Source organism: Bos indicus, chromosome 22 (genome assembly GCF_029378745.1).
Source record: "Bos indicus isolate NIAB-ARS_2022 breed Sahiwal x Tharparkar chromosome 22, NIAB-ARS_B.indTharparkar_mat_pri_1.0, whole genome shotgun sequence".
Classification (NCBI taxonomy): domain Eukaryota; kingdom Metazoa; phylum Chordata; class Mammalia; order Artiodactyla; family Bovidae; genus Bos; species Bos indicus.
The window spans coordinates 50,414,634-50,434,795 of record NC_091781.1 but is presented as its reverse complement, the minus strand read 5'-3'; the positions used below and the strand labels follow the sequence as shown (position 1 = coordinate 50,434,795).

The window sequence follows — 20,162 nt, the reverse complement described above, 5'->3', positions numbered from 1 at the left end:
CTTTCCACTCAGATGGGTGGCTGGGGCCACTCTTTCTGCTCCCAGTTCTGGCCTTAACAGGCCTGCACGTACGGATGCATGGGGTCACGCAGAGTTGGACACAACTGAAGCGACTCAGCAGCAGCAGCAGCAGCAGCAGCAGAAAATGGAAACTGTTTTTACCCGACTAGTCTGATGCGGAAGGGGAAGCTGCAGGCCAGTCAAGTGGGATGTGAGTCACAGGCAAGGCAGGGCACAGGGACCCAGGGTCTTGAGGGAGCCAGGGTCCTTGGCTCCAGCCAAGCTCAGGAGACATCCATTGCTTCTGGCTTGACAACTGGCCAGCCTCTCCTGCCATGGTAACCTGCCCTGTCCAGTGCCAGTGTCCTGAGGGAGCCTTTCTGCCCAGGTTTCTCATTCCACAGGAAGGACTCTGTTTCTGGGTGGAGCCTGTACCCACCAGGCCCTCTGCACCCAAGAACTTGGGCTGAGGCCTGGGAAGGCAGACAGAGGCTCATGCGCTCATCCACATGCCACGGAGCAGGGTGGGGGAGGGCTGGAGGGGCAGATAGCTTCTGGGGCAGGCTTGGTGTCCGATAAGACCTGGCAACACCCTGTGTGAACTTTGTACCCGCCCTTCTTTGCCATAAGGCCAGAGCTCTGCATTCTACCAGGAGCACACCTCCGCCCTTCTCTTCGGCCAGAGAACCCCCTGCAGAGCAGCGTCTGGTGAATGCAAGCCTAGCAATAGACCAGGAGGACCCGACAGCCAGCCTCCGGGCTGCGGGAGACCCCAGCTGGGGCTGACTTTGGCTTGCATCCTGCCTCTTATGCTCTGCCCCTCACCTCTCGGGGGACTCGACTTTACCCTCGCTGGGCTCAGAACCTCCCACTCCGCCCCCGACTCCCGCGTCTTCGAAGAGTCCTCAGTCTATGGTGTGGCCTCAACCCCTCTTCTCGTGGGCCCTGTAGTTACTCGCACACTTCGCCCCTCCCTAAACACCAGCGCCTTTATTCCGTCCCTTCCCAGTAATAGGCGAGGACTTGGCCCACAGAGCTCGCCTCTCATCAGCCTAACCCGCCCCGAGAAGCTGCTTTCTTCCCGGGAGATCCCTGCTCTTCCCCAGCGGGACTCCAGCGACCGCAGCCCCTACTTGTTCCTTACAGGCCCCGCCTCTTTACCATCGAGGTCCCGCCCCCACTGGCTAACCGTCCTCGCCCATTCGTCGAAAATCCCGCCCCTCTCACTTCACTGCAAGCCCGTGGCGGAGGCGGGCTGGGCCTCTCCGGGCTCCGCCCCCGGAGCCTCACTTCCGGGCGCCAGCAGGCCCCGCCTCGCCCTGGCGGCCCAGAGCCACCATGGAGCGGCAGGTGAGGGATCGGCCCGCGGTTCCCGTGGTCTTTGAAGCCCGGGCCGGGCCTGACCCTGCTGTGTCCCCTGCGCAGGTGCTGCTGAGCGAGCCCGAAGAGGCGGCGGCGCTGTACCGGGGCCTTAGCCGCCAGCCCGCGCTGAGCGCCGCCTGCCTGGGCCCGGAGGTCACCACGCAGTACGGGGGTCGCTACAGGACGGTGCACACTGGTGTGTGTTTGGAGGGGATTCGGGGAGAGGAGGGGGACGTGGAGGGCTCGCTGCCTGACGGTGCACACGGGTGTGTGGAAGAAGGCCGTTCTTGAAAAGTGGGTGTGAAAGGGTGCCTCCCCAAGAGGCCCGTGCACACAGGTGTATGGGGTGGGGGTGGGGCTACCTGGAGTATTATGAGCTGGTGCCCATGAGTGCAGAGCGTGGGCCTTGTAAGGGTTGCCCCCATCGTCCTATCCCACACCCACCCTCAAGGTTCCAGGGTGGATGCTAGGAGCAGTAATGGTTTCTCTCCTGAGATGTTGTCAGCTTAGGCTCTGGAGCCCTAGACTTGAGCTGGGTTTGGGTGTTACCCATCCTGCCCCCAGAATATCTGGAGACAGATTGAGGGAGGTGGGGGCTGGGGAGGGGAGCCCGTGCCAGGACTGGTCAAGTTGAGCAGTCTCATGCCTCTCCTCGCAGAATGGACCCAGAGGGACTTGGAACGCATGGAGAACATCCGATTCTGCCGCCAGTACCTGGTGTTCCATGATGGGGACTCAGTGGTGTTTGCAGGGCCTGCGGGCAACAGTGTGGAGACCCGGGGGGAGTAAGTTTGAGGGAGGAAGCTCGTGCGCAAGGCCCCAGCCATCTGCAGGCCTTTTCTGAATGCCTACCATGGGCCATGGTGTGGGTATGACCCAGAAGGGAAGCCTGGAGTCAGGTTCCTGCTCCTTGGGAGCTCAGACAGCCTCTAGTGACATGGTCATAAATAAGTGCTGGAGGCCTGCTCCAAACTTGGGATGGGACTGGAGGCCCTGCCCCAGGAAGCGGAGGCAGGCAGCTGCTGGGAAAGGACTAGAGGGCTGCAAGGGTGGGTGTGGGCTGGAGCCTGAAGAATCTTGTGTAAGAGGTTGACCAGTAAGGGGACCGGATGGGCTGTCACTGGGTGGGAGGTTGTCCTGACCCGCTATCCTGTGTCGTCCTCAGGCTGCTAAGCAGAGAATCTCCTTCAGGCACCATGAAAGCCGTGCTGCGCAAGGCTGGAAGCACTGGGGAGGAGAAGCAGTTTTTGGAGGTGAGTCTGCACAGGACCAGGTGGTGGGCAGCTGGGGGCTCTGTCCCACCGATGAGACTCTGTTTGAGGACAGGCAGCCTGACTACCAGATGTCCTCAGGTCTGGGAGAAGAACCGGAAGCTCAAGAGCTTCAACCTGTCAGCGCTGGAGAAACATGGGCCGGTTTACGAGGATGGTGAGGCAGCCGGCTGGTGAGCAGGCAGGGCGGCCAGGAGGGGCAGCTGTAGCCCCGGGCTCCCCCTGATCGGCCTTCCTTACACCCAGACTGCTTTGGCTGCCTGTCCTGGTCACACTCGGAGACACACTTACTATACGTGGCAGAGAAGAAGCGCCCCAAGGCTGAGTCCTTCTTTCAGACCAAAGCCTTGGACATCAGTGGCAGCGATGATGAGATGGCCAGGCCGAAGAAGCCAGACCAGGCCATTAAGGTGCTCATGACCATGGCCAGTTGGTGAAGGCTCCCCTGGGCAGCCCTCGAGCTTAGTACGCTGTCTGCCCACACCGTGCCTACCAGAACTGGGGAGGCACTGGCTTCCAGGTGGCAGGGCAGGCTCCCACAAGACAGGCTGGGCATTGAGTGTCTTGTGTTCTCAGGGGGACCAGTTTTTGTTTTACGAAGACTGGGGAGAAAACATGGTTTCCAAAGGCAGTCCTGTACTCTGTGTGCTGGATATCGAGAGTGGCAACATCTCTGTGCTTGAGGGGGTCCCTGAGAGTGTGTCCCCTGGCCAGGTTAGTGCTGACTTGGCCTGCATCACTCCTGGAGTCTGGGGGCCCTGCCTGAGTGACTGCCCCTTGTTCACACCTGCCCCGTGGTCTTGTTTACAGGCCTTCTGGGCCCCTGGAGACACAGGTGTGGTGTTTGCAGGCTGGTGGCATGAGCCCTTCCGGTTGGGCATCCGCTTCTGCACCAATCGGAGGTGAGGACAGTCGAAGGGATGGGGCAGGGCGTCTTGCAGCTCAGACTGGCCTTGAAGCTGAGTGTCTCTCTGGTGGTTCCAGGTCAGCCCTGTACTACGTGGACCTCACTGGGGGGAACTGCGGTACGTGCTAGCACCTGCCCGTGCTTTACTGACACACACTGGGCCCGGGCAGCCTGCACGATGCTCACATTTCTGTCTGGTCCAGAGCTCCTCTCGGATGACTCTCTGGCTGTCACTTCTCCCCGGCTGAGCCCAGACCAGTGTCGCATCGTCTACCTGCAGTTCCCATCTCTGGTCCCCCATCAGCAGTGTGGCCAGTTGTGCCTGGTGAGCTGGGGGGAGGCAGGGGTGGGGGGAGGTCAACAGGAGGAGGGGATGGTGGATAAGAGCTGAAGAGTCAGTTTCGACTCCCCACGAGCCCCTCAGTGGACCTCGTGTCCTGGGTGCAGTGATGGTGTGAGCTCCACCCGGCCTTCTCTCCAGGCAGGGCCTAGAGGCTGAGAGTGCTATCCTCGGAGGCTCTGTACAGTCAAGACTCACCACTTGGAGAGCATTCTCTGTCTACAGGAATGCTTCTCATCTGCACGCGGCTGGGCTCTGCAAGGGGCTGGGAGATAGTGGGCTCTGGGCCCCTCGTGAAAGTCAGAGGCCTCTCCAGACTTCTGGTCCAGGTCACCAGAAAGGAGATACATTGGGCTCCTCTCAGGTCCTCCCCTTCCTGCCCTTAGGGCGCTGCCAGTCCCCTGGTGGGCCTAACCACCCTGTTGTCTTGCAGTATGACTGGTATACCAGGGTCACGGTGGTGGTGGTGGATGTCGTGCCTCGGCAACTGGGAGGTAAGGGGTGTATGGCGGGGCGGCTGCTCGGAGCCTGCAGCTCTGTTCTCTAGCCATCTGTTCCCCTTGCTCAGGGCCAGCCCCCTCAGCTCTTCTGTCCTGAGTTCCTTCTGAAGTCTTCCCTTCTGCCAGACCACCCCAGGTTCAGCTGCCGCAGCAGGTGGGACCATCACCATCAGGCATGGTTCTGACAGAAGGAAGTTACTTGGACCAGAGCTGAGACGGTTTCATTCAGGCTGCAGCCCAAAGGACTACCTTTCTTGTCCTTCCAGTGGCTGATTAAAGCCCCTGCTCCTTCACGGGCTCTCGGAAAGTACACTAGGTTGGCAGGTCCTACCCCCAAGGGTGAACCCCCACCCCAGCGTTTGTCCAGTCCAAGCCCTCTGAGAGGGTGGCTCTTGGCTGATAAGCTCCAGTCACAGTCTCAGGTGCTCACAGCTCTGCTTGGGATCCCAGGCTATCCCAAGGATGTGAGGGGTGAGTCTCCTGCCTTCTTGGGCCACCTGGTCCGTTCCAGGACACAGGGACAAGGGATGCTCTCCTTTTCCTCTCTTTGGGCTAGAGGGATGTAGCTGGTATGAATTCTGGCCCTGCCCCGTATTAGCTGGGTGTTACTGGGCAGTATCCTGACCCCCTGAGCTTCCATTCCTTTATGTGAAGGGGAAGTGGTTGTCCCTGCTCTTTGTGAGACTGTAGTGAGGGTTGAATGAGTGATGATACTAGAGGGTAGGATTTATTTAGGCTCCTGGGCCAGGCAGTCAGCTAAGTATGGTAACGGACAGACAGGTGTTACCTTGGTTACAGCATCTGCTCCTACGAGGGGCCCAATAAGAGCAGCTCACAGGAATGCCAGTGCCTACTGTTTCTCTCAGGAGCTCTAAATCTCCCCCTCTCCTGGGCCCTCAGAGGCCTCTGCCCTTCAGCCCACACTTCAGGCAGCTCCTCATCACCTCGGGTACCCATGTGTGGGGCCCCAGGTGAATTCCCCAGCAACCCAGCCTTCCTTATAGTCTTGCTGCTCCCCACCCCCAACCCCCTCCACTCTTGGACATGGCCCCCAGCTCTTTGCCTTTGCAGAGAACTTCTCTGGGATCTACTGCAGCCTGCTCCCTCTGGGATGCTGGTCGGCTGACAGCCAGAGAGTGGTTTTTGACACAGCTCAGCGCAGCCGGCAGGTAAGGGGCTGTATTGAGAGGTAGCCCTTGACCAGTCCCCAGGAGCTGCGGGCCTGGGACATCTAGGGGACATAGGGGTGCCATGGGAGTGGACCCCTGAACACCACCATATGGGGAGTTGATGGAGGTGGGACAGTGGTTTCTCCTCAGGGTTGAGCAGGGACACCACAGTATGCCAGCCTCCTTTGGGGTGTGATATCATTGGGTCCTCAGGGTAGCTAGAAGGAGCTCAGAGGCATTCCCTCTCCTGCCCAGGGTCACTCAGCACATTGTGATGGAACTGGGATTTGAACCCAGGTCCCCAGGCCACACCTACTGTTCGGAGTAGCTGTCGCCATAGTCACTCACGGATCTGGCCTGGCCCCAGGGTTCCCAGGAAGGTAGAGAGGAGGTGGGGGCAAGACCCGAAGGGCCCTTGGATGTGGTGCCACACATGGCCTCCCCTCTGCTTTAGGACCTGTTTGCTGTGGACACCCAGATGGGCACTGTGACCCCTCTGACGGCTGGTGAGCAGGGCCAGGGAGGGGCCAGCCAGGCCGGGGGAGGGACCGGAGCTCAAGCACACAGGGCTGCAGCAGCGCTCGTGTCCACTCTGCACCACTGACTGTCCCGCAGCCTCAACTGACAGCTTTGAAGACCCTACCTCTGCAGGACCCTCCGCCAGCCAACAGACTGCCTCCCCGCCTCTGCCTGCTCCCCCCGCCCCGTGTCCCGGCACTGCTCAGCACAGCCCCCACATGGCTCCTCAAACCCACACAAGTCTCTCTGGCCAGGATCGGCCAGAATCACCCTCCCCACTCTTCAAACCTCAGGCAGAGGCACCTCTGCTTTTCTAGGGCTCAGGAGAAGACCTGTTGGCTCCTTCATCTTCCTTTTACCCAGGCCTGATGATCCTGCCCCTAAAATGTTTTTTGAGTCCTCCACCTGCCCAGGCTGTACTCACCCCTCCACAAAGCTACCAAAGCATTATTCCCAAACTGCGTTTCATCGTACAGTCCCTGGCTTAGGAATCTTACTCTCCTTGGACCCCACTGCCTAGAATCAGCACCGCACCCCCGCCCCCAGCCTCCTGGGCCCAGCTGCCACCCTGCAGAGTGCATTCGTCAAGGGGTGGGTGGATGTACCATGGGGTCTGGTGTGTCTCCATATCTGGCAGTACCAGGGCACAGCCACTGGATGGGTGGGCTGAGAAGGAGGCTCTCCCGGAGCTGTGTGCAGTTGGCTGTCATTGGCTGTGACATCTCTCTGTGGGCATCCCTTTGCTGTTCAGGGAGGAAGGGGCAACTGGCTTTAAAGCTGCCACTCTGGGGGTTCTGGCTCTGCAGTTGTGGGGCGGGGGGTATGGAAGTAGTGGTGGCCTCTGCCTTCTCCAGGGGGGTCAGGTGGAAGCTGGAAGCTGCTCACAATTGACCGGGACCTCATGGTGGCCCAGTTCTCCACGCCCAACCTTCCTCCGTGCCTGGTGAGTGTTGGTGGGCCACAGACCAGGAGGCAGGGATTCTGTGCAGGTGGAGTTCCCAGGTCAAGGAACTGACCCAAGTCTTGACTGGCTGGTCAGTTCATGAGTAGCCAGGATGCAGACTCAGCTCAGGATAGTCCACGAGATCTGGCACCATGGGGAGGAATGGCTGAGCTGAAGTTTGCTCCGTACAGAACAGGGTGCCTGGGAAAGTGCTCAGTCCTCTGGCGTAAAATAGCCTAGAGGCTGAGGAGGGAGGGGTACCTCTGTGTGGTTGGGTGAGTGCCCGTGTATATACCAGCTTACGACAGGAGTCCACGCCGTGCCCTCTGGAGGTGGGCAGACAGCCTAGTAGAGCGAGGGCTGTCCATGCTCACAGTGGTAGGAAGGCTGGGAGGCAGCCAGGCCACCTGTGACCCACTCTTTTCCCTTGGCAGAAAGTCGGGTTCCTGCCTCCTGCGGGGATGGAGCAAGAGGTGGTTTGGGTGTCCCTAGAGGAGGCCGAGCCCATTCCTGACATCTCCTGGAGCATCCGGGTACTACAGCCACCCCCAGAGCAAGAGCATGCGCAGTATGGTGAGCTGGGCAGGGGCAGAGGGACACCTTCTCCAGGTTCCCCAAGCACACAGCATCGGTGGTCACCTTTCCCGTTTTCCTGTCTCACATTTTGGAGGGGAGGGTTTTGAGATTGTCTCTTAAGAGCTGTTCTGCTCCTCTTGTGGATGATCATGGGGAGTAGTGTCCAGGCATCTAAGCACCTGCTCTGGGCATCATCGGGCCGTGTCATCTGTGGTGGGATAGTGGAGCCCAAAGAAACCAGGCGTACGCGAGGCCTCTGTGACCATACCTCCTCCAGAATGCTGTCCCTGCAGAGAACGGGACTCCCCAACCAGGGTAGAAGGAGCATGAATGAGCCCCCTGGAGTCCATGCATCACAGTGTGGGCTACCTTGGCCCAGCCTCCTGTGTCAGAGGTCAGCCCCAGGCTTGCAGCTACAGCAGAGGCTTTAGCTGGCAGAGCCCTAGGCAGTAGCCCTGGGTCTGCTGACTACTGCTTCTCCCCTGCAGTTGGTCTTGACTTTGAAGCGATCCTTATCCAGCCCAGCAACCCTCCAGATAAGACCCAGGTGCCCATGGTGGTCATGCCCCACGGTAGGCAACTAACCTAACAGCCCCTGCCCTTCCTCTCCACCCCTCCTTAGCTGGCTATTTCACCCTCTGTCTGTTCCCTATCTGCAGGGGGACCCCATTCATCCTTTGTCACTTCCTGGATGCTACTCCCAGCCATGCTTTGCAAGATGGGCTTTGCAGCTCTACTAGGTGAGGGGGCAGGGCCCTGCAGCTCTGGTGGGGCTGTGGGGTGGTCATGGGGTGGGCCTGGTTGGTGCAAGTGTTGTGGGTACTGCCCTCATCTCCAGGCCTCTCTGCAGCCCTGAACTGGTAATCACTATCAGAAACTGCCCTGACCCAGCCTCAGGCACCATGGACTAACTTGGAACTCCCATGAAAGGGCATGTGACCACTGGGCCATCTCCAACCTCTTGGCCCCTTCCCCTGGCATCTGATGCAGCTAGCCCCAAGGCCTACTTCACATAGAGGTGAAAAGTTATCCAGGGCTCCAGGAATGTCACTTGACCACCCTGTCTGGTCCCTCCTTGGCTTCCAGTGAACTATCGTGGCTCCACGGGCTTTGGCCAGGACAGCATCCTCTCCCTCCCCGGCAATGTGGGCAGCCAGGATGTGAAGGATGTCCAGGTAGCAGGGACTGGGGCTTCTGGACAGGCTGGGAGGGTGGGACGGCGGGGGTGTGGCTCCATTCAGCTGGGCAGGCTACTGGCTGCAGCATGATCTGCCCCACCCTGTAGTTTGCAGTCGAGCAGGTGCTCCAGGAGGAACACTTTGACGCAGGCCGAGTGGCCCTGTTGGGTGGTTCCCATGGCGGCTTCCTGTCCTGCCACCTGATTGGTCAGTATCCCGAGACCTACGGCGCCTGCGTGGTGCGGAACCCTGTGATCAACATTGCCTCCATGATGGGCTCCACGGACATCCCTGACTGGTGGGTGTGCCCACAGGCCCCCTGCCCTTCTCCCCTCCCCTCCATATCTTCATGGAGCTCCCAAGGGCCCCAGCGCTCCCGGACCTGCATTAGCATGGTGTCTTGTAGGTGTGTGGTGGAGGCTGGCTACCTCTACAGCAGCGATTGCCTGCCAGACCCCAACGTGTGGTCTGAGATGCTGAACAAGTCACCCATCAAGTACACCCCTCAGGTATGGAGCCCTCCTCGCCTCCCCACCAGCAGTGCACCACTAGTCTGTCCAGGGCCCTGGGCCCTGCTCACCACTGCTCCCCACATACTTAGGTGAAGACACCAGTGTTACTGATGCTTGGCCAGGAGGACCGGCGTGTGCCCTTCAAGCAGGGCATGGAGTATTACCGTGCCCTCAAGGCCCGGAACGTGCCTGTTCGGTGAGTGCATGCAGCAAGACAGCCCTCGCAGCTGGTAGGCTGGTGAGCAGCAAAAGCACCTCGATCCTCACACACTGCTGCTTAATCCCCCAGGCTCCTGCTCTATCCCAAGAGCACCCACTCACTCTCGGAGGTGGAGGTGGAATCCGACAGCTTCATGAATGCTGTGATCTGGATGTGTACGCACTTGGGCCACTGAAGCCCTGCCCCTCGGCACGAGCTGGGTGGCATATGCCACACTGGGCTCTCTGGCAGAGCAGCGAGAGGCTTCCTGGTCTCTGGACTTCAATGGACGGGTGAGCCGAGGAACATGGGCTGCGTACTCATAATAAATGAAGACACAGAGTCTGGTTCCTGCTGGTACTTTGTACCAAGCCACCGCTAACCCCAGCCCCACCCTTGGGGTTCAGAGACTATAGGCCCCTGGGTATGGTAGCCATCAGGTTGGCATCTACCTCCAGGGTGAGAGGTAGGGGACAGTGAGAGGCTCAGTTATCACCTGTCCTGGCCAAGTAGTTCTCCACCAGGCTAGCTCCCTCAGCTGCAGCCCCTTGTGTTAGAAACTGCCCTACACCACTTTGTCCTCCCTGCCATTGATTTAGGGGACTGGTGAGGCCCTGCCCTTCCATAGCACCCACAGGTTAAGGCAGTCCTAGGGCAGATCACCCCGCCTAAGATGTACTGGGCTTGAGTCACGCAGGCCCTGCTGCGGAGTTGCCAATTCATTCCCCAGAAGCAGAGGCTAAGAAGCACCCTGCACAGACATCAAGAGGAAAGGTGGCTTTATGTCGGACAGAAAGCTTCAGGCTTGCCAAGGCACACAGGATTGAGGATGGGACTAGCCCAGCCTCATGACCTTGTGAATCCAGTCCACAAACACAGAGACACGCATGAAGATGGCTGGCCAGCGGGGCCGTGCGCACACTCGGTTGGGGATTATAATTCCCTGCAGGACCCAGCAGTCATGAGTAAAGCAGGCAAGTGGGCCCCCGTAGTCACCCTGGTAGGTGCAAGAACTGGTAAGGGGGGCCTGGGCCGTGGCAGAGACTAGCCCCCTCGGGGGTGAAGCTGGCCAGGGACCCTGCCACTGACCTCACAGGCTCCCACTGGGGCCAGCAGTCCTGCAGTACACATCTCACTCTCCCGTACGCGTCCTCGGTGCTTGACATTACATTCCTGGTTGGAGATGACACTCAGGAGGGCTATGTTCAGGACCGTGTCATCCCCTGTACCTACGGTGAAGGGAATGAGCAGGAGAGGGTCTGCGAGTGGGAACCAAGTTGGGGCCTGTTGGCCTGGAGAAGCCCACGCCTCTGCTGTTCTCTTACCTTTGGTCTCACCCCAGCCTGCAATCTCACACCTGGTGCCTGGAGGCACCACATACCGCTCAGGGGGCAGGCAGATCAGGGCCACACGCTGGTTCAGGATCACGGGTCTTGAGCGAGAATGAGGGCTTTCAGGGTCTGAGGCCACAAGGCCCAACCCCACCTCACACCCTCTTGAGTTCTCACACACCTCTCCAACTTGAGCAGAACAAGCTGGGAACCAGAGGGCCCACAGACCATCTTGGCCATTGGGATGTGCTGCAGGTCTGGCTCCCCAGGCTGTGGGTCCTGGAACAGGGTGCCCAGCCACACCTCATAGCCCACGAGAGACATATGGCTGAGAGAGAAGCTCTGCTAGATGAGTTGAGACTCAGGGTCTGCCGCCCAGCGCTCACCTGGTGACTTGCCAGGGAAGGTGGCTGAGGGGGAGACGAAGGCCGGGGGTTGGGACTGGGTCCCCAAACCTAAGGGAGGCTCACCAGGAGGAGAAACACTGCCGGGCAGTCAGAACCCACTGCTCCTTCACTAGGGAGCCTCCGCAGAAGTGCTGGCCCTGCCTGCAGGAATGCGGGTTAGGAAATGGTCCTGAGACCCAGGCTGGACCTGCCATCTCCAGGTCCCCTCCAGATGGGGGCAGGTTCCCACCCTGCTACTGGCACAGGCATAGAGGATATAGCTTCGGCCCATCTTGGGGAGTCAGGCAGTCATGCCTCACCGGTTGCGCAAGCTGACTGTCCAGGGTGAGTTCCCAGGCTGGCCCCCGACCACACGCAGCTTGGAGTGCAACGGGTCCACTCGTGTCACTCTCTTGCCACATTTATCAAACAGCACCTGGTCTAGGGGACAGAGTGTGCTGGGTGAGACCCCCAACTGGATGGACCTGGGGGTGCAAAGGGGCCACAAGGAACGCCTGGCCCAGGTCCATACGTGCAGTCTCCAGGATGGACGGCTGTTGGTCATCATCTGAAAGATCCAAATTCAGCATTAAGGGAGCCAGCCTTTGGCAGTGGAGGCTAAGGGCGGGGCCGGGGTTGAGTCGCGGGTGCTCACCACAGCGCCGCAGCGCACAGTAGTCGAATGGAGTTCCTGGGTCCGTGGTGTAGCACCAGGGCCCGTGACTATCCCCGTCTGGGTTCCGGCAGAAGTTTTCCTCCAGGGGCGTGTGCGGGGCAGAAGTGTGCTTGAACCTAGGCCGAAGAGGGGAGCAAGATCAAAGGGTAACCCCAAGCACTCCAAGCACTGACCAAGATGCCTAGGCTTGGCACCCTAGGCGTTGTCCCGGGCGGGGCCTGTGGCCTGGGTCTGGGAGGTGCCAGGTGCGCGGACAAGCTTACTGCGGCTTATGTGGCGTCTCAGCCGACCAGTTCTGACACCGGATGCCCTTTCGGGTCTTGCTAACAGAGCCGCGGTACAGTTCCCCCGCGCCATGGTAGCAGTCTGCAGTGGGCGGACAAGGGAGACCGTCAGCCGGTTCTCGCCCCAGCCCTCCGGCTCCGTGCCTCCAGCCCCAGCTTAGGCCTTACCCTCGGGCCGCACGTCGTCGGTGCAGCGCCGGATCTGGTAACAGAAGGCCATGCGCATGCCAGGCCGCGATGTGAAGCACCAGGGCGCCTCCGATCCGTCGGGGTTTCGACAGAAGTTCTCCCGAAGGTCTCTGAGCAGGCACGCTGCTTAGCCCAGGTGGGTCCCAGCCCGCCAGCAGGGGCCGCAGTCCAGCCTTCAGCTTCTCCCCAGGTCTCGCCTTCCTTCAAGCGCCGCCCGGGACACCCCCTCAGGTCCCATCCCCAGGAGTACTCAGCTCCCAGTGGCTGCCAGCCAACTCACTTGCACGCATACTTTTCCGGCGCAAAGCGATGCTGATGTGGGAGCTGTGCATCCCAACGCTGGCAGGGCACGCCCGCGGCGGTGGTGTTGACTGTGCCCCGGTAGCCCTCGCCTTTCCCGCGGAAGCAGTTGAGCGTCGTGGCTTCCTGGCTCGGCTGTGCCTCGGACCCTTGGATGGACCGAGGCCGGTCGGAGCCGGAGTCGGAGCTGAGACCCGGTGGCGGGCTGGTGCGGAGCCCCAGGGTCTCTGGCCCTTCGCCGGGTCACGCCCAGCCCTGCCTCTCGCCCCCAGGCCACGCCCCCACGTATCCCAGGTGCCCTCCCAGGGCCCGCCCTCACGCTGTACCGCAGCGGGGGAGGTCGCAGAACTCTCTCTCCATCTGCGGGTCGGTGGTATAGCACCAGGGCCGCTCCGAGCCGTCCGGATTCCGGCAATAGTTGTCGTCCAGATTTTTGTCCAGAAACCTGGGGGCGGTGGCCGGGCGTAAACAAGAGCCTGGTACTCCCCTGTCTGACCCCATCCACTGGGCATTCTATCGCCCCGCCCCTGGAGACCTCGGCCCTCCCCTTGCCCACCCTCCTCTCGCGCCGAGCCCGCCCCCGCGTACTTGCCGGGCTCGAAGGGGTGTGGGTGCGGGTGCTGCAGGTCCCAGCGTTGACATTCGCGTCCTGACTCGGTGCTGTCCACTGAGCCGCGGTAATCCTCGCCATTGCACCAAAGGCAAGCGGCTGGAGACACACGGGGCCGATGGGTTCGTGGACGGGCGTGGGCACGCGCCTCCCGCCCCAGGCTTGACCGGGAACCGCTTACCCTCTCGGCAGGACTTTATGCCGCAGCTCTGGAAGCGCACGGCAGGGTCGGTTGTATAGCACCAGGGACCTCCCGGGTCCCTGTCCGGGTTGCGGCAGAAGTTCTCCTCCAAGCCGTTCCGGAGTGTGGGTGTGAACCTGTGAGAGCAGCAATACAGTGCGAGCTGGGGGGGGCGGCGCCAGGCGGGCAGAAGCAGAGGGAAGCTGCTGTCTGTCTCACTTGTGGTCATTGGGAAACCTGTGGCTCCAGCGCTGGCAGGGTAGGCCACCCACAGTGATGGCCACAGTGCCCCGGTACTCGACCCCGTTGTCCACGATGCAGGTGCGAACATAGTCTGGGAGCAAAAGACCCAGAATCAATAAGGCTGGAGACCTCAGCAGCCCTCTCCCCAGAGCACCCTTCGCAGCCACTCACTTTTCTTTTGGAAGAGGTCACAGCGCCCGGAACGCTGCAGTCGTGTATGAGGTGAGTGCTGGGTCCATGGCAGCAACTGGCAACCATGGCTGCTCAAGTTGTAGTGGAAGGCCCTGGGAAGAAGAGGCACAGGGTCACCATTGCCCAGGTTCCTCTCCCTCCAGTCTTATCTAGGTCCAGTGGCCACTCACCTGCAGTCCAGGAGGGGCCCACAGAGGCCTGCACATTCCTCAGCATTTGCCACATCTTCTTGCCAAGGCCCGGGCCCCACTGAGTGTAGCAGGTGTTGCAGCTCCGTACCCCGAAGCACCTGGAAGTCATTCAAGGGCGAGCGCTGCCCTGCAGGGTGGGCATGCGAATCAGCACATGCATATCAGCATGTGCACACTTTATTCATTCAGGAGATCAAAATACAAGGCCTCTGGAGTGGGTCAGTGACCCTTCAAGGGTCAGACCCCTGTACTGGATGGGAGGAGCAGGCTCAGATGTGACTGTAATCACTAGTGCACCTGTTTAGTGGGCAAGGCACTGGGCTCAGCTGTAAAACATATACTCTGAGCGCAGTGCCTGCTGGTGCTGGCCCTATGGAGCTTATGCTAGCTCGTTTCTCACGTGAGGATGTGAAGGCCCAGAGCTATCTTATTAACAAGGCAAAGGCCCAACCCAAGCATTCTGACTCCAAGTCTAAGTTCTAACCAGCATAAGGGTAAATGCTGAAAGTGTTGGTCGCTCAGTCCTGTCCAACTCTTTGCGACCCCATGGACTGTAGCCTGCCAAGCTCCTCTGTCCATGGGATTCTCATGGCAAGAATACTGGAGTGGGTTGCCATTTCCTTCTCCAGGGGATCTTCCCAACCTAGGTCTCCTGCATCGCAGACAGATTCTTTACTGTCTGAGCCGCCTAACCAGCATAAGGGTATATGCTAGGTAGGAGGATTAGGTCTGGTTCATAAGGGATAAATGCCTGCATGTGTGTATGTGTCTATGGTCCTAACACTGCCTCAAAGCTACAGCAGACATTTCACCGCAGGCCTGAATAGGCAATGTGTTTGTGTTCCTTTGGCTGCCCAGCTCTGTGAAAGAAGCCAAGGTCACTCACTGCTACAGGCTCAGTAGGAAAGCAAGTTCCTGGCTCAGATAGCAGGATGGGCCTGGGGCCGGCCCCTTTCTGAAGGCAGATGGGGATCAGGGCTGAGGGGAAGGGCACTTACCAGGGGCCCCTGAGAACCATATCAGAAGCAGCAGGAGTGGCAGCCACCCCATCCTCCTGGCTGGAGGCTGCACTGTGACCCACCACAGCCCCATCCGGGAAGTTGTGAAACCTGTCCCTACGGGATTGGGTGGCTCTGTCTCCACACCCCCACTCTAGGCTTGCTGGGATCTGACCTGAGACCCAGTGGCAGTAATGGGGGTGGTGCCAGGTCTCAAGCCCCCTAGGTGAGGTACAGGGGCCCTCACTTTGGCATAGTTACCCCCAAGAAGCCTCCCAATATAGTGGGCAGTGTTGGAAGGGTTCACTGGGGATACTTGAGGTGCTGTGGGGTGGGGGTGTGCAGCCCTCACAGCCTAGGCCCCTCTGAAGGGAAGGGCTGTATGGATATGCTTGCTGCCAGGGGCCAGGGTTCCAGCCTTAAAGTGGTGATATTAAATTTTCCTGAGTTTCAGCTTTCCCCTGTAAAGTGGAGAAAATTCCCTGTTGCTTTGATGACTGATGGGCCCCCATGGGGGCAGGTCTGCCTACGCCTCTGTCAGCAGAGCCCAGGGAAGCTCTCCTCGCCCGGCCAGAGGTGCCATCCCTGGGAAAGGTGAGCGAGGCCACGCGTCTGGCCTGAATGGAGGTGAGGGTGACAGGTGGCAGAGACCCTTGGGAGGAGCAGCCTTTCGGACGTCCTAGCGGACCTTTGGGCCGGATCTCCAAATACGGGCAGGAGTAGAAAGATAGGCGGCCAAGGTCTCTCAGGACACAGCGTTAACGGCACGGCTGGGCCAGGAGCTCCTCCGGCGCAGGTAGGGGACGGAGGCGAAAGAGGTTGGGCAGTCGGGGCGAGGCGGGCTCCGGGAACATCCCGGCTTGGAGGCTACAGAGGGGGGCGCCACCTAGCGGAGGCCGGGCGCGGGTCGGTGCGCGTGCGCGTGCGCGTGCGCGGCGGCCCGCGGTTTGGCCACGGACGGGCGCCGTAGTCGAGTGTTGGGCGGATGTTGTGAGCCGGGACTCGGCGGCGGAGGCTGGGGGGTGAGTGAGGGGCGGCCGGGCTCCGAGATGGGCGGGCTTCCCCGTGGCTCCCCTTGCGTCCCCGGCCCGTCCAGTTGTGAAAGTGCTCGCCGCGCGAGGGATCGCAGCCTGTGGTGCCGGAGTCCGGGCCGGAGCTGGCCTGGAGGGTCCGCCAGAGCTTGGGGCCGGGACCGAGGCGACTTGGGGGAGACTAGCGGTGCCCTCGCGTCCTTGGGGGTGGCTTCGGTTCCGAGCCCGGAACCCTCGGCGGGGCTGAACGGGACGACGTGGCAGGGAGCCCCCGGGCAAGTCAAGGCCCGCCTCCCACCTGGGTCCTCAACACCTGACACCTGGAGTGGATGTCTGGAGGTTTGCTCATGGGTTCCATGACGACGTCTAACCTGTCGTGCACCTGCTCTGTGTCAGAGGGCCGGTGTTGGGCGGCAGGGCAGCGAGTCGCCTTCCTGAGGGGCAGGCGTGGTGCCGACTGGGAGCGGGCAAGAGTGTGTGGCGGGAGCAGAGGAGCTGTTTGGGGTGAGATAACAGAGAGGAGTTCTGTCTCAGGCATTGCTGGCGGACTAGGCTCTAGAGCCGCACCGACTAATAGAACTTTCTGTGATGATGGCAATGTTCTTTATTTTTGGTGTGTAGTCCAGTAACCATTAACCACATGGGGCCACGGAAATCCTTGAAACGTGACCGCTCTAATTGAGAAATTGACTTTAAAATTTTTTAACTGTTCCCGACCCAGGGATTGAACCCGCATCTCTTAGGTCTTTCTGCATTGGCAGGCGGGTTCTTTACCACTAGCTCTGCCTGGGAAGCCCTCTGAAACTTGAACTGAAATTTAAAGAGCCACATGTGGCTAGTAGCTGCTGTGTTGGGCTGCACAACTCTAGATCAGTGAGGCTGGCACCAGCGACTCAGTGCCCCTTCGGAAGCAGCTGTAGCAACACCATGGTGTGTGAGGGACGAACAGCAGTGGGAACAGTGTGTTCTGTAATGAGGGCAGGGGTGCTGCTGTAAGGGGATAGGATGCTGTGTGTGTGAGTAGGGACAAGAAAACTTGCAGACCTTTGGAATAGAGAAGGGAGGAGGATCCTGGAACTGAGGCAGGGGGTCCTGGCCTTGGATGTCAGTAAGATTTGTAGCTGGAGATGGCACCAAGGCCTTTGGATGGTGGACTAGGTGTAGGGTTCTCTCTTCCACATTTGGACCCAGCGTGGCTGATAGCTGAGAAGGATGCAGGAGCTCTGCTCCTGAGCCACCTCCCTTTGGACGCCTTGGTCTGATTTCCCACTGGGTTGAGGCGTTCGTTACTAGTTTGGTTTAACAAACACATATCTGGCATCTGCTCCCCGTTGGGGCCTGGGTGAGCACTGGGCCAGGTGAGGTCTGTCCCACCGTCAGACCCCCACCCACCCTCCCTGTGTAGGAAGTGGGAAACCCCTGCTTGGAGGGCCCCAGAGTCTGGCAGAGCGGTGAGAGACTTCCTGGGTTGATGCGTGTGTGAGTGCCCGTGCAGCGGCTTCACCTGTTCATAGGCCTTCCTGACACCCCAGGATTGAGGTCAACATGGGAGCCCTTGGCTTCCTTCGAATAGACAGGCTCTGCCTCTGCTTAAGCCCTCAGGACTACAGGCTGCCCACAAGAGATGAAAGATGGCGTCCAAGGAGGGCGGCATGGCTTTCTCGCGCAAGAGCTACAAACTGACTTCAGATGCTGAGAGATCCAGGGTCACAGGTAAGGGCTGGCAGGGCAGGGAGGAGGCTCCCAGTGTTGAGGCAAGCAGGAAGAAGACACAGAGGCAAGCATGTCCCGGGTCCATTGAGCCCCAGGCCCTCCTGCACCTCCCTGGACCTATGAGCCGCCTCTTCTCCACCAGCAGCCATGGAGCAGGGCACCCACCGGGACTGCTCCTCTGGCCTGTGTGCTGGCAGGGGCTGGGAGCCACACTGACCGTGCGTCCCTTCTCCCTTCTAACCTGTGGCCCAGGCATCGTGCATGAGAAGCTGCTGAGCGACTACCTGCACCGTGTCTTTGCCTCTCCTGATCACAGACCCGCGGCAGCCACCAGCAGGTATGGCCGGATGGCTCTCCCCTTCCTCTGCGGGGCCAGATCAGAGGCAGGAGGCTGGGGTGTGGGGAGGGAGGCTGGGCTCTGGGGAGGCTGGCTTGCGTTCTGTCCTCGCTCTGATGCTCCTGACTGCGAGACCTGTGGCCCAGAGAGTACCAGAGTCTGTGCCCTGGCGGTGCTGGTACCTCCCTTGAGGGAGTAGCGGAGGTCAGGGGCACGGTGCAGGCTTAGTCCTCAGTGTGGCACTTCACACCTGCTCTACACGCAGCATCTGGTCTGTGCGCCCCTGCCCTTACCTCCAACGCACCCTGGCCTGGCCCTCTATAGCCTCTGCTGGATCTATAATATGCAGACTCCACCAGCCCTTTATTCCCTGTACGTTTAATGTATTTAAGTTGAGCTTATTTCCAAGTTATAAGTGCAGTTTAGCAGCAACTTGTAGAAGCAAAAGCATCTGCCATCTTCTTCTAATATAAACGACCGCTCATGATTCCATTTTGTGTTATCTCATAATGTATGCAGTTTGGGTTTTGTCGTGTGCGAAATTTGCTTAAAATTTTTGTCACTGTCAGTTTCTTTAAAGTTATTGAGGAATAGGTGGCATACCATAAACTGCGTGTATTTAAAGCACACCATCTAGTAAGCTGTGACACAGATAACCTGAGAAACCATCACTGCATGGACATACCCAAAAGCTTATCGGAGTTTTAAATCCTGTTTTTGTCATCAGAGGTTATTCCTGCCTGGTTTTCTACGCTACAGATTGATACTAGTGGGCATCTTTTAGGGCCAGGAATCTGCCTGAGCACTGCCCTGGTTTAGGGGGGCTTTGGTTTTTGTAAACAGTGCTGCATGGACGCCCAGGGTTGGGATCACATGCCTGGAGTGTTTGAATCTCAGTCACTCGTAGGACTGCTGGTGAATTTCTTCTTCTTCAAAGGGTTCTGAACATTCTTCCTCCCTGCAGTGAGGCATGGGTGTCCCTATGTCTCAGCTCCCTCGCCAGCCAGCCTTGTTCTGTCTTGCACAGTCTCTGCTCACTGGGCAGGCCCAAAGGGCCCCCTCTTCCATTTTAGCAGCCATGGTGGCCAAAGGGTTTCCACTTGTGGAGGGCTGGGGCCCACCTCTATCCCAGCCCCAGTCCTGGCCTGTCCCCAGGCCACCCGATCCCTCCCTCATGTGACGGCAGGAATGATCCTGCTGCCACTGGCACCGCTATTGCCAGGAGTGAGAGCAGGTGGCGGAGCCGTTAGTCAGTGGTGCTGGGGACGCAGAATTCTGGGTCAGGACCTGGGCAGGCCAGAAAGGCCAGGCCAGGGCTGAGGGTGGCCAAATGGGAGGTGCTGCAGGCATTCACTGAGGCCGAGTCTCAGACTGCCTGCCCGCAGCTGCTCTTAAAAGCAGGCACAGGACTGGGGCAGCCCTCCCAGCGTGGGCCTGTAAGAAGTGCCCTTGAGGAAGCCTGCTTGATCTGTGGGCCCGCTGGGGGTGTTAAGACACAGAGGGGCTCCAGCCTTCCACGTTACTGGCAAGGCACCCCACTGCACAGCTGCCTCCTGGCCTTGACCTGGGGCTCCACAGCAGTGGGGAGGAGGCTTCGTGAGTCTCTCCTTCTTGCAGCTCAAGGTCAGTTGTAGCTCATGGTGTGGGAACATACGGCCCCTGGGCCTGGGCTGAAGCTACTTAGCCATAGAGTCGGTGTGCTGGCCCATCCATGTGTTCTTCCAGGGCCTGACCTCTCAGGCGGTGAGCAGGCTGTGACCTGGGATTCGACATGGAAGAGCAGGTGCCAGCAGTCTGTGGGCTGGATCCGGATGGGCCTTGGGCCTCTGCTCCTGGAGCCCTGCTAGTTACCACCACCTCATTCCTGGCTATTCTTAGCAGCTGAGCTCAGGATTAGCTGGCCAGCATTAGGCAGAGCTCTTTCTCCTCTGGGCATGTGTGCTGGGAGGATGAGGGGGCCACTCAGACACATCCTCCCGGCCCCTCTGGCCGGGGCAGGTGGCCTGCCGTGTGCTCTCCTCTCC

At 59.7% G+C, this 20,162-nt stretch overlaps 3 protein-coding genes across 11 annotated transcripts in view; 2 read left to right on the top strand and 1 right to left on the bottom strand.

The window, feature by feature from the left end:
- Positions 1-1,261: 1,261 nt before the first annotated feature.
- On the top strand, positions 1,262-9,818 carry APEH (acylaminoacyl-peptide hydrolase). Of its 3 annotated transcripts, XM_019984269.2 has the most exons (22): positions 1,263-1,350; positions 1,426-1,558; positions 2,021-2,147; positions 2,528-2,615; positions 2,715-2,790; positions 2,880-3,043; positions 3,210-3,347; positions 3,444-3,535; positions 3,618-3,658; positions 3,744-3,865; positions 4,314-4,374; positions 5,452-5,549; positions 6,004-6,055; positions 6,923-7,011; positions 7,446-7,584; positions 8,076-8,159; positions 8,247-8,327; positions 8,674-8,762; positions 8,873-9,063; positions 9,172-9,274; positions 9,367-9,473; positions 9,567-9,818. In XM_019984269.2, exons 1-22 carry the CDS (start codon positions 1,339-1,341, stop codon positions 9,670-9,672), a joined length of 2,193 nt encoding a protein of 730 aa, XP_019839828.1. In that variant the 5' UTR covers positions 1,263-1,338; the 3' UTR covers positions 9,673-9,818. The 3 variants fall into 3 exon arrangements, with proteins under 3 accessions (XP_070632819.1, XP_019839828.1, XP_070632820.1); XM_070776718.1 differs by lacking the exon at positions 8,076-8,159 and having other exon boundaries at positions 1,262-1,350; XM_070776719.1 differs by lacking the exons at positions 1,263-1,350; positions 2,021-2,147 and having other exon boundaries at positions 1,422-1,558.
- Positions 9,819-10,238: 420 nt separating this feature from the next.
- On the bottom strand, positions 10,239-15,191 carry MST1 (macrophage stimulating 1). Of its 3 annotated transcripts, XM_019984270.2 has the most exons (18): positions 15,058-15,191; positions 14,039-14,186; positions 13,848-13,960; positions 13,653-13,767; positions 13,434-13,570; positions 13,231-13,351; positions 12,969-13,087; positions 12,623-12,791; positions 12,322-12,452; positions 12,133-12,235; positions 11,849-11,985; positions 11,726-11,761; positions 11,514-11,634; positions 11,278-11,355; positions 10,989-11,135; positions 10,802-10,908; positions 10,566-10,705; positions 10,239-10,473 (listed from the first exon to the last, which is right to left on the bottom strand). In XM_019984270.2, the coding sequence occupies exons 1-18, from the start codon at positions 15,149-15,151 to the stop codon at positions 10,312-10,314; spliced, it is 2,178 nt and encodes a 725-aa protein (XP_019839829.2). In that variant the 5' UTR covers positions 15,152-15,191; the 3' UTR covers positions 10,239-10,311. The 3 variants fall into 3 exon arrangements, with proteins under 3 accessions (XP_019839829.2, XP_070632817.1, XP_070632818.1); XM_070776716.1 differs by having other exon boundaries at positions 11,514-11,761; positions 13,235-13,351; XM_070776717.1 differs by lacking the exon at positions 12,322-12,452 and having other exon boundaries at positions 13,235-13,351.
- A 56-nt stretch (positions 15,192-15,247) lies between these two features.
- The window catches only part of RNF123 (ring finger protein 123), a 25,741-nt gene continuing 20,826 nt past the window's right edge, over positions 15,248-20,162 (top strand). For 2 of the 5 annotated variants that reach the window (XM_019984266.2, XM_019984268.2), the window contains exons 1-3: positions 15,958-16,079; positions 17,684-17,801; positions 18,054-18,138. In XM_019984266.2, the coding sequence (XP_019839825.1) occupies positions 17,720-17,801; positions 18,054-18,138 (167 nt within the window). In that variant the 5' untranslated portion in view covers positions 15,958-16,079; positions 17,684-17,719. Of the gene's footprint in view, positions 15,652-15,700; positions 15,854-15,957; positions 16,080-16,128; positions 16,428-17,683; positions 17,802-18,053; positions 18,139-20,162 lie in introns of those variants that run through there. The other 3 variants (XM_070776692.1, XM_070776691.1, XM_019984267.2) reach the window with 3 other exon arrangements.

Coding starts and splice junctions, on each gene's coding strand:
- APEH (XM_019984269.2), top strand. Junction 6,056..6,922: donor TGTGACCCCTCTGACGGCTG/GTGAGCAGGGCC, acceptor TGCCTTCTCCAG/GGGGGTCAGGTGGAAGCTGG. Junction 9,474..9,566: donor GCCCGGAACGTGCCTGTTCG/GTGAGTGCATGC, acceptor TTAATCCCCCAG/GCTCCTGCTCTATCCCAAGA.
- MST1 (XM_070776716.1), bottom strand. CDS start 15,151: ATGGGGCTGTGGTGGGTCACAGTGCAGCCTCCAGCCAGGAGGATGGGG. Junction 11,356..11,513: donor ACAGTCAGCTTGCGCAACCG/GTGAGGCATGAC, acceptor GCATTCCTGCAG/GCAGGGCCAGCACTTCTGCG. Junction 10,706..10,801: donor AGGCTGGGGTGAGACCAAAG/GTAAGAGAACAG, acceptor CCTTCACCGTAG/GTACAGGGGATGACACGGTC.